The sequence below is a fragment of the Grammomys surdaster genome, unplaced genomic scaffold (assembly GCF_004785775.1).
Source record: "Grammomys surdaster isolate TR1022 unplaced genomic scaffold, NIH_TR_1.0 751, whole genome shotgun sequence".
Classification (NCBI taxonomy): Eukaryota; Metazoa; Chordata; class Mammalia; order Rodentia; family Muridae; genus Grammomys; species Grammomys surdaster.
The window spans coordinates 655,378-667,727 of record NW_021605170.1 but is presented as its reverse complement, the minus strand read 5'-3'; the positions used below and the strand labels follow the sequence as shown (position 1 = coordinate 667,727).

The window sequence follows — 12,350 nt, the reverse complement described above, 5'->3', positions numbered from 1 at the left end:
AAAGAATGTGCCTCCTTTTTGCTCTCATCCTAAAAATCTACCTGAAGCTAAATTGAAGATTTTGAAACTAATTTGGTTGGCAGAGATTTCAAGACAATCAAGTGTTGACTTTGTTATGTCGTTTATTAGTGACCACTCTACAAGAACAAGAATAATGTAGTTTGAGGAGAAAATGAGCACCAGGAAATTTAATGTTGGAGCCAAAGTTTATACTGAAAGACTAAAAAAAAAAAAAAAAAATGAAATAAAGGGATTGTTGCCTTGAGGTGAACCCCATCCAGGTAACCCTGCAACTTGTGAGAAGAAAAGGGCTTAGGAATTATCTGTTCCTAATGAGCAGTAACAAATCAAAGCTTATGCAAATAGAATTCAAGGAGGGAGCCAGCACCTATCATATGGTTCTGCTATAGAGTCATGAAGAGAACAGGAATAAAGGGGTTATGGGATCTCCTTCCGTGTTAAGGAAACCTCAGAGGCCAGGCATGTGGCATGGGAGCCCTTGAATGGAGCGTGGGAAAGGGAGTTCAGTGTCTGAAAGCGAAGCTAGGATTGGGTTGGAGACACTAAGACGATGGAGGTGCTAGAGCAGAGGGATGACTGTTAGGAAGAGCTGTTAGCAGGAACTGAAACCCATCCAAGACAGGAAACTGTGTTGCAATCAGCAAAGTTGTTAAGAGTGAAGCCATCTAAGCCTTTTGACAAGATTTAGAGTTTGCCCTGTTGGATTTTGGTCTTCCTTTGGTCCAGTATTTCCTCACTATGCCCTCCTCATTCGTCCCTTTTAGAATGGTAACGTATTTTCTATGCCATTGTATATTAGAAGAATAATTTGCTTTTTGACTTTATAGGGAGTGCAGTTAAGAGATTGCCTTTAGTTTCAGAAGAGACTTTCGTCTTTAAAACTGTTAAGACTGTGAGGTCTTTTGAAGTTGGGACTTTTGCATTGTGATATGGCCATAAGCCTTTGGGTGCCAGGAAATGGAGTGCAGTGGTTTGGATGAGAATGGCCCCTAAAGGTTCATAGGTTTGAATATTTGGTTCCAGGTTATTGGAATGTTGGGAAGAATTAAGAGACGTGGCCATTTTGGAGGAAATATGTCAGTGGGATTGGGCTCTGAGGTTTCAAAAGTCTGTGCCATTGCCAGTTAGCTCTCTTTCTTTGCCTCATACTTGTGGATCAGATAAAAGCACTTAGCTGTTTCTTCAGTACCATGTCTACCTGCCTGCTGTTATACTTTCCCACCGTGATGGGGATAGACTTACCCTCTGAAATGTAAGCCCCATTGAATGCTTTCTTCTATAAACTGCCTTGGTCATGGTGCTTTGTCACAGCAATAGAAACATAACTAAGACAATAACTAATATGTACTTACTTCTTACTATAAATTCTAAAAGTAGTCCTTATATGTATGTCCATGATAGATTAAGAAAAAAATAGTTCACCTCTATACTTTTACAGAAAAACGTATAGGTATAAGATTGAAATCTTTAACATAAATATTCTTTAAGGAAAATCCAGGTTTTGTAAAATTCCTTAGCATATTAGGAGCAATTTTCAAATAATAATATTTAATTTTTACAAGATGCAATTATCTGTAGTAGAAGAAGGTTTGAACAACACTTGTAAAATTCTCAAGAACTATTATTTTAAAAGTTCCTGTACTCTAAGAACAGGAGTGGGTAATGACTGGACTGTAAAAAAATAAAAATAATCTAAAAAAAAAAAAAAGTGCCCATACTGAGACAGAAAGATGGCTAACAAAGATGACTTCTAAGAGTCTATGATTTTATAAGAGTTTATTAAACAGAAATATATTGAGCATGCACTATGTACCAATTTTTCTACAGGAATCAGAATTAACCAGATTGCAAGCCAAAATTTCTGGGCATGAAAAGATAGAAGACACCAAGTTTCTACCAGCTCCATTTACAACTCTAACAGAGATTATACCTGATACTCAAGACCGAAGGTTGGCCAGACATCCTCAGATATCGTTTTTCAAATGCAGGAAACTACGTCGCTCTATTAGTGCCAGTGACCTCAGTTTCAAAAGTCATGGTAATGATGATCTCTCTGAAGAATTGCTACAGGACTTAAAGAAAATGCAATTAGAGCAGCCTTTGGCGTTGGAAAGTGGTCATAAAGACCTATCTTTAGCCCATTCAGAGTCATTTAAACCTCTCCCATATAACCTAGAAGATGATAGTTCTGAAAGTAATGACTTCAGTACTCTTAGTGGAATGCTGAGATACATAAACAAAGAAGTGAGACTGCTGAAAAAGTCTTCTCTGCAAACAGCTACTGGTTTAAATCAGGTGTGTATTTTACATATTACCAGATACATTAATTTGTTGTTCTATACTTGTAATCTCAGCACTGGTGAGACAGAAACAGAAAGATTGTAAGTTGGGCCGGGCGGTGGTGGCACACACCTTTAATCCCAGCACTTGGGAGGCAGAGGCAGGCGGACTTCTGAGTTCGAGAGTTCGAGGCCAGCCTGGTCTACAAAGTGAGTTCCAGGACAGCCAGGACTATACAGAGAAACCCTGTTAAACCCAGAGAAACCCAGAAAAACCAAACCAAAAAAAAAAAAAAAAAAAGATTGTAGATTGGATATTCTCACACGCCTCCCCCCAAAAGTAATAGTTTTTATTCAGTGAATATAATTTTATTACTTTTGGTGGGGAGGGAAATCCCCATATATATTGGCTTTCCCTGATCCAAAATGTTTGGATGCGTCAGGTTTCCTCAAATTGGGAATATTTGCATAGTAGCTCGGAGATTGTCTTGTTCCTGAACAAAACATCATAACGAAGAAGCAAGTTGAGGAAGAAAGGGTTTATTCAGCTTACACTTCCACATTGCTGTTCATCACCAGTGGAAATCAGGACAAGAACTCACACAAGGTAGGAAGTTGGAGGCAGGAGCTGAGGCCGAGGCCATCGAAGTTGCTGCTTACTGGCTTGCTTTCTTATAGAACCCAGGGATGACACCACCCACAATGGGCCCTCCCCCCTCGATCACTAATTGAGAAAATGCCTTACAGCTGGATCTCATGAAAGCATTTCCTCAAGGGAGGCTCCTTTCTCTGTGATAACTCCAGCTTGTGTCAAGTTGACACACAAAATCAGTCAGTACAGAGATATTATGAACAAATGAGGTTTTGAAACTGAAGTTTAAAATTTAGATATTATCAGCGTATAGATGATATTTAAAGCCATAACTCTGGGTTATATGAGTGGATTAAAACTGAGACAGAAACAGTCATTCCTGAAGTGTTTTACTTTAAGCATTCAAGAAATTGAAGAATCTAGGATGGGAAATGTAGCTCAGTTGATAAAGTGTCTGCCTACTATGCCTGATGTTCTAGATTCACCCTTCAGCACTGCATACATTAGACATTCACCTGTGTGGGATTATATTATAATATTATACATTATTATTATTATAGGATTAGAAGTTTATGGTTGAGTAACTTCTAGGCTATCCTGAGCTGCATGAGGTAGTCTCAAAAATAAACAAAAATAAAAACAAAAAAATGAACAACAAACCAACCAACCAAAGACAACTTTTTTGCAAGAAGCAAGGTAGATCTCTGAGTTCTAGACTAGGCAGGACTATACAGTGAGACCCTATTTGAGAGAGAGAGAAACAGAAAGACAGGGTGGTGGGGGTGAGGTAGGGATGGAGACTGAAGATTTCAATATAGTTAACTGAAAAACATTTTATGAAATAGAAAAAAAAAGAGAGAACATAATACTTCACAAGCCATGCTAAATACAAAACATAAGGCAGTCGTTGTGCCTGTGTTGCTAAATAAAGCAAAGCGCGATTTTGACTGCCACATGTGTTACTGTGGAGGCTGTCGATGGCCTCTGGTGACAACCTGTGAGCGAGAATAGGTGTGAAAGCTCTGTAGAGACAAGACACCAGGATTTTCATAAACAGTAAAGCAGTAGGGCAGTACTAAAAGGGTGGTCTTTTGTTGTTTTTTAATTAAGAGATAAACATTTTGTGTCTTGGTAGAAATAATCCAGTAGACATGGAAAAATGATAATTTAGCCCAGAGAACAGAATGAAAAACATATTTCAAGTAGACTTAAAATGAGATTATAGAGAAGCAGAGTTGGTCTTGTGTAAAAGATATGGGAGCACAGTTCATTTACCTCAATGAAAAAGAAGACCAGTTACTGGATATAAAAAGAAACAAATTGAGAGGAAGTTTTTTGTTGGGAGAGAAGTTTCTTTATCGATTGTCGCTTTGTGAAAAAATAAACAAGATTATTATCTAAGTCAGAGTAAGGTAATAGATATTTGGTGGTTTTTGTTGTTGTTTTGGTTTGGATTTTTTTGTTTTTGTTTTTTTGTTTTTTGTTTTTGTTTTTTTGTCTTGTTTTGTTTTAGGGTTTCAGTATGCAAACCCGGGCTGGCCTTCACAGAGCTCCACCTACTTCTACCTCTTAAGTGCTAAGATTAAAGGCATACACTATCCCAGTAGACAAAGGTATTAGAGGTTTAATAGCAAGAAAACTAGCACGCCTTTAATCCCAGCAGGTAGCAAGAGGCAAGTGGATCTCTGTGAGTTCAAGGCTAGCGTAGTTTACAGAATGAGTTCCAAGAGAGCCAGAGGTATAAAGAGAAACCCTGTTTCTGGGGTGGAGGTGGGGGTGGTGAAACTACATGAAGTAGTTAACTTAAAGCTTAGACAGCAGACCTACCCTACCAGGGAAGCTCGGTAGCCTGGATGGACGGACGGATAGCCATGTAGACTATAGATCAGGTGGCATTATCCACCAGGGAGTTTACTAAGAATCTACTAGGAACTTATATCCATCCTGTTTCCAAAACCGGTAGTAAATAGTTCACAAAATTTGATTATGAGAAGTGACAAAATCAACTAAAGGGAAAGCAAAGATAGAAAATAAAGAAAAAGCAAGAAAACAAGAAAATACATAGAACATGAATGTATAGGCCATGTCAAATTCAAAGTATGGTAAGTGCTGGGATTACAGGTATGCGCCACCACCGCCTGGCTGACATATATTTTTTAAAACTCAAGTCTTTCCCTCTGTCTTTCTTCTTTTCTATGTCTGTTGCAAGTGCTTCATTTTTTTCCCATATTTGTATAACCAGTTTGCCCTCACTTACTGTGTATATTAGTATAAACCATGTGACATTGATGTCTGAATGTTATTTTTTAAGATTTATTTTTATTTTATCAATGATTATATATGTGTGGATGCGTGTGTTCATGTGGATTTATGCACAAGTGAGTGTGTGTGAGTCCAGAAGAAAGTGTAGGACCTCCTGGAGGTAGAGTTACAGACACGTGTGAGTCACCAGACTTGAGTGCTGGGAGTCAGACCTGGGTCTTTGAACTGCTTCGCCCTCACTGTATTTTATGTTCCATGCTGGGGGCTAAATCCTGATTTAACTGTCTGCTTCTATATAATATCCAAACTTACATTTTATAACCATGTAATATATTATTGACATTTTCTGTTTTTTTTTTTCCAATTGGTTAAATATTTTCCACTTTATCTTTAAATTTTGTGCTTGAATGCTATGGTAAATTTTAATGATATATCAATATGATTTTAATATTTATAATATTAATCTATTATTTTGTATTATTCTAGGGAGGAAAATTGTAATTAAAAGAAGATGCCTATGTCATGAAAAATGGAATTGTTGGTACTGTGCTGTTTATTATATGTATGTAGTGAATATTTCATTGAAGCTATTATTTTATTATTTTTGAATAAATTTTTATATTTTAATATTCTAAAGAAACCTTTCTAAAATATAATAATATTTGTAGTGAAAATTAAGTCAATTTATTGATTATTTTTGGTGAAAATTATTGCTTTCTTCATCTTTGTTTTACATAACAGTAATGGCTAAAAATATCTAAAAGTACATTTAGTATTTGCATTTTTAGCCGGGCGGTGGTGGCGCACGCCTTTAATCCCAGCACTTGGGAGGCAAAGGCAGGCGGATTTCTGAGTTCGAGGCCAGCCTGGTCTATAGAGTGAGTTCCAGGATGGCCAGGGCTACACAGAGAAACCCTGTCTTGAAAAACCAAAAAAAAAAAAAAAAAATCAGATCCTATTATAAAAGCCTTTACTCAACAAAACTGGAAAATCTAGATGAAGTAGACAATTTTCTAGACAGATGCCAGGTATAAAAGTTAAATCAGGATCAGATAAACAGTCCCATAACGCCTAAAGAAATAGCAGCAGTCATTAAAAGTCCCCCAACCAAAAAAAGCCCAGGACTAGATGGGTTTAGAGCAGAACTCTATCAGACCTTCAAAGAAGATCTAATAACAATACTCTTCAAACTATTCCACAAAATAGAAACAGAAGGAACACTACCCAATTCATTTTATGAAACCACAATTATGTTCCTACCTTAACCACATAAAGCCCCAACAAAGAAAGAGAACTTCAGACCAATTCCCTTATGAATATCGATGCAAAAATACTCAATAAAATTAATCCCTTTTGTTTCTCCTAAGGACAAGAGACTTAAGGAAAACCACTGACTCTTTCTACTATGTGAAGACACAGCTAGTAGTTATTGTCTATGAACAAAAAAGTATACATTTACCAGATACCAATCTGCCAGTGCCCTGGCCTTTCTAATTCCCTGAACTTTGAAAAAAAAATTCCTGTTGTTTAAAAGCCTTCCAGTTTGTGGTATTTTATTATAACAGTCAGAATGTACCAGAACATTAATATTATGTGTTTCAATTTCTCCAGACATAAAGAACAACAAAAATATCTCTTCCCGAGTCTTCTATCTAGTCTTGTAACCCATCTCATCATATGCTTTAAGTGGACTGCGTTCTTGAAAGATAAATAAGTTTGCTGTTGCTGTTTCTTTTGTTTTTACTCATTGGTGTCCTTTTTTTAAAAACAGCCTTTTAAATACCATCTTAGATTGCTCTCATTAGGATCCTTCAGGGGACAACAAAAAGATGCTTTGAAGCATTCAAGAGGTAGTACAGTACTGAGCACTATGAGCAAAATGGAAGCAATTGTCTTCTCAAGTCTTACAGTCTGTTGATACTCAGTATGGATAAGTACCATGAAGGGACATTGCAAGATGCTGAAAGAGTTTATATCTAAGATGTCAGAAAAAAGTTCTTGGAAAAAAATTACTTTTATATTAATGAAGACTAAATTTGGGCAGAGATCTGGTAGGACCAGAAGGATGAGGAGAATGACAACATGGTGTGTAAGAATGGGAAGGAAAGTAGGCAGGGACACATAACCAAAGATCTAGATGAAAGAAGCTAGCTGGCAGACATGTTGCTGGAGGAACCGAGAGTTCTACCTCTTGCTCTGCAGGCAACAGTAGGCTGTTGTATTACACTGGGTGTAGTTTGAGCACATATCACCTCAAAGCCTACCTCACTATGGACTTTCTTCACCTCACCCTATGAGCCAAGTATTCAAACACATGAATCTACAGAGGCCATTCCTATTCAAACCACCACCTCCGCACAGATGCTAAAATAGGAGTTTGGCTGGCTGCCGACCAGTTGCATGTCTCTGACCATTCTGGTTCTTTGTCACACTTACTGATTTTAACAAAAAGGCAAGTCAAAATGGCCCATGAAGTTATTGACCGCTGTGTCATAAAGGAGTACACCTAGCTTTCTGAAGTCTCAAACATGCTACCTTCTACTTTTGGAGTAGACTAGAACTAGTTAATCTAATTAAAAACTGTTCTGCATATATATGTATATATGCATGTATGTGTGTGTACACACAGATACATACATACATATTATGCATATACATGTTGTTCCAGGAAAATAATGCATTTCTCAGTCAGAAATTTACTCACTTAATCTTTTTTTTTTTTAAATCACTTTCATAAGTTCACATGAGGCTAACAGTAACATTTCTGAGGAATGGCAAGCATGGACCAATAAGAACTAATGAAAAATATTGTGTGAGTCATATTAAGAGAGTATCATTAAAAAGGTGAAATTAAATTTTCAGCCCTAATAAGGTTTGAGTATGACTTTTTGTTTCTTGTAGAAATTCCCAACATATATAAGAAAAGAATACGTATTTTTACAAAACATGTAGATTTTGCTGATGGGAAGCAATACAGAATCTTAAATTCTACTCTAGTTTCTTTTTTGTTTTGTTTTTTGTTTTTTATTTATTTACTATATGTAAGTACACTGTAGTTGTCTTCAGACACTCATATGAGAGCATTAGATCTCATTGCAGATGGTTGTGAGCCACCATGTGGTTGCTGGGATTTGAACTCATGACCTCTAGGAGAGTAGTCAGTGCTCTTAACCACTGAGCCATCTCACCAGCCCCCTCTAGTTTCATTTCTGTTGCTATGCCAAATACCTTGACCTGGGGAAGAAAAAAGGTTATAGTCATCATTCATTGCAGGAAAGTCATAGAGGTAGAAGCTTGAGACAGCTGGTCACATTGCATCCACAGTCAAGGTGAGGAGAAACAAACACACCTATGTGGCCAGTTTTTACTGATCGAAAACAGAGATAGTGGGATATCGATGCATGAAGAGGCTTGCTTAGACTGTAATGAAGAGGTATGGAGAAATAATTGACATTTGTGTTTTCCTGAATCTTGAGCTTGCATTGTCTGGGCCAGATAAACAGGTCCTTTAAACAGAAGGAAGAATACAAAAACAATACATCAAGGTAAGTCAGTTCCAGTCCAGAAGTATAAAAGATTAGAGATTGTTGTTTTAGAAAGTCAATGGTATCTAAAGGTGTTAAGATTCTAATTATTTTACTTAACAAACTACAATTTAAGAAACATTTAATAAAAATGGAAAGAACAAGTTTTGAACAGTGTGGAGAAAATAGAATAATTGATTATCCTCCTGGATTTTTCACATTTGTGGGATGAGAATGTTGATGCCTTTAATCCTGGTGGAGGAGGCTGAAGCAGGTAGATCTCCATGAGTTCAAGGCTAGCCTAGGCTACATAATAAGACCATGTTTCCAAAAGGGGATGGAGGAGGATAAATAAATGTTATGTAGATTGGGTGTGGTGAAGCTTGTCTTGTCTATAACCCCAGTGCTCTAGAGGTAGAGACAGAAGGGTCAGCAGTGCAGGGTCAGCCTCATGCAGTGAGTGTGAGTCAGCCTGGATTTTATGAGTCCCTGTCTCAAAAAAAACAGTAATGATCCTGGTTTAAATTACCTTCGATAAAGAGCCTCCTCCCTCTTATACTCTGGTATTTATTCAATACATTGAAGTTGACTATTATTTGCAAGCTAACATACCCTACTGATTATTCTTAAGATATTCTTAAGCTTTTAATATGTATCACAGTTCTTCCTGATTATTTTCTATCGTCCTTCACAAACATTTTTAGTGCTTCTTACAGTGTTACTTACGTATGAGCTGGCTTCAATACTAATATGAATATGCTGTGGCTGGTTTACTCTCCAAGTTGCTTAACATCTCTCTTCTCAAACCTTTAACCCTTTTATCTTAATCTACTCTAAATGGTGCTCTTACCTTTGAAAGAATAGGTGCTACTAGGCAATAATTGTTTCATTTTTCCACTATAAATAATACCAACATCTCTGAGTCTTAATGCATACATTTGTTCTTTCAGAGAAGAAGTACACCTTCTTCAGAGTCCTATGCCTCCTGCCTATTTGAGAGTCCACTCTTAACATTATCTGTCTGTAAATGTGTTCGGCTGTAGCATGTACAGGTGGGCGTGGATCCTGTGGGTTGAGTTGTGTGTCCCATGTCTGCTGAGGCTAAAGGAGACAGAGGCGTGGGAATTTGACTGTGTTCACATCATGCCTCGCCACTGGGCTGTGAGAAGCTGCGATCTCTGCTCCAGGGGTGGGGAGAACACAGTCTGAGGTCCCTTGGGGAGCCAGAGCTCTTGGGTTGGGAGTCCCTGGGCCAAGAGGCGGCAGGGAACCGATTGGTATCAGCCCTTGGGCTCTCAGGCACACAGGCTGGATTGACCCGAAGCTAAAGGCTTCCTGTGGGGATAAGACCCTTCGTTGAGGCGACTTGCTTGTCTGGGTCACAGCCGGCTCCACTAGCTTACTTGAGTTGGTGCCCTCCTTGGCTGGAACGGAGAAAGGTCATTGTCGGGAGGTTAGATGGTGGCTCTGTAGTTGAAGGCCTTCTCCACAGTTCCCCACAGTGGGACCCAAAAAAGAGAGGTAGTTCATGGTCTTAAAATGTTTATTGTCATGGCAGAAAATGGATGAAACTATACCCCGTGTACTCAAGGTGGGCCTGAGGTTAAATACCTTTTGCAAGGAGGAGGGTCTGGGAAGGAATGCTTAATTGGCTATGCCCTCTGGCTTTTAGTTATCTCATGAATATGGAGATATCTTGAGGCTCTGTGGCCTATGTCATGCCCTCTACTTGTGCTAGGTGACCGATGGCCACAAACCTCTCTTGGAGAGGGCCTGTAGAGGGCTGTCTATGTGCAAAGAACCAGGGGACTCAGGAGCAAGGCCAAATTCCTACTGTCCCTGAGGGTCTCCAGGATTTGAAGCCTGCTTGACCAAGTACCCAGCTGCCTCTCACAGCCCACCACCCCACATAAATGTTGCCTTTTATCTCTTTATATGATGGGATGAGATGAGAGCCGTCCCCAAGCTGTACAAATACACAGAGCGCAGAGCATTTCTTTCTCTGTTCTAACTATCCTAGGCCTAAGCCCAGAAGCTTCTAGCCTCTGTGTAATATAATTTTCTCAAAATGAATGATTCAATCCAGTTTCTCTTGGCTTCACTGAATTGCTCTTCTTGACCTCATGCTACCTTTGACAATATGTTCTAATCTTTTGGCTCCTTCTCATTCTTTGGCTCATTCTGTATTCACCTGTGTCTATCTTGTTCTCTGTGTAACCTGTCTCTGTAAAGGAATGTTCAACATCCTTAGTTATCAGAGAAATGTAAATCAAAATGACCCTGAGATTCTACCTTACACCAATCAGAATGGCTAAGATCAAAAAACTCCATGTTTCACCAGAAAGCACAATGCACACATAAAGTCACAGTTCAGTGTGTTCAAAAGCAAGTTATTCATTAAGTTTTCACTCTCAGAAAATCCTCCAAATCACAGGTCATCTGGATGTGAACTTGCAGTTACAGCATTAGCATGAGAAGAGAAAGGTGCTAAACAGGTCAGGGTAATGTTAATGTTTTTAGCGTGTCTAAATTTATAGAATCTCTTTCTCTGGTTTATTGAGCTTTCCAAATATCTATTTCTACAGTTCTTTTCAAACATTTTTCCATATTCAGTAGTAATTGCCCTTGCAGCTTCCCCCAGGGGTCCTTCACATTCCTGGATTCTATCTCTTAGAACTTGTATCCTAGTTTCCTTAGGCAGGTGATGCCAGGGAGTCAGATCAGTGTGTGCCACTCCTTCCAGTAAGGTCGTTTGCTAATTCAACAGCCCTGCTCATGGTACCAAACTCTGCTGCTCATCCTTTATCTTTTTAGTACACATATATCTTCCAGTTTTCCCAGGAATATTTCTGGGCCAAACTTTCTATTTTTAGAGATCCCTCATGAGGAGTCTCACCATTACTCACTAGTCCAGTATACCTAGCTATTTCTTCCTCTCTCTTGTCCTTTGTATTTTCTATGGATATCCCTGTTCTTAGTGTCTCTGGCCCAGTGTTCGTTTTCCTTGGGGTCTTCAATTTTTTTTTTAACTAGTTAGGCTTCAGGTTTCTCAAAAATCATTTCTTACTTCAAATATTTTCTGGTACAATTTAATCATCATGAGTTGGCTAAAGTTTCCCAGAGAACAATTAAGGCCATCAACCTTCACATCTGGAAGCCCTTGTCCCATTACACCTGGGTTGACTGAATGACCACGGCCAGCACAGCTTGTTCCTAGCAGACATCAGAGCCATTTCCTTCACTAGTAATGCTCTCAATTCCTTTCCCAGAAATTTTTACCAGAATTGTATTTGAGGTCAAATATGGTATAGAATAAAGCAAAACAGACAAGCATACAAGAAAGAGCTATGCCATCTGTGTACTAGAAAGCCACAGATGCGCTAATCAGGTTGTTGGTGCTCCACAGCCAAAACTGTCCCGCAGCCGTGTTCAAAACCGTGTCACACCTGACATCTCCCCCTTTTTGTTTGAATCCAAGTGTTTTCACATAAACAGGGCATTTACTGCTTTCCTGATCTGTCTGATCATGACTAGAAGAATAATAATCACAGTTAAAAACAGGCCAACTGCAATGGCACTACTAATCAATAGTGTCTGGGATGAAGTTTGCAAAAGAAGATCATCTGTGGAGAAGGCCGTCACCATCACCTCTAGAGAGGCCAGCCCAGCATG

At 38.7% G+C, this 12,350-nt stretch overlaps 1 protein-coding gene across 1 annotated transcript in view; it reads left to right on the top strand.

Annotated features, from left to right (window-relative positions):
* The window catches only part of Ccdc18 (coiled-coil domain containing 18), a 99,697-nt gene extending 93,790 nt beyond the window's left edge, over nucleotides 1-5,907 (top strand). The window contains exons 28-29 of the mRNA XM_028782388.1: nucleotides 1,849-2,316; nucleotides 5,641-5,907. Of these exons, the coding sequence (XP_028638221.1) occupies nucleotides 1,849-2,316; nucleotides 5,641-5,655 (483 nt within the window). The 3' untranslated portion in view covers nucleotides 5,656-5,907. The remainder of the gene's footprint in view (nucleotides 1-1,848; nucleotides 2,317-5,640) is intronic.
* Nucleotides 5,908-12,350: the final 6,443 nt, after the last annotated feature.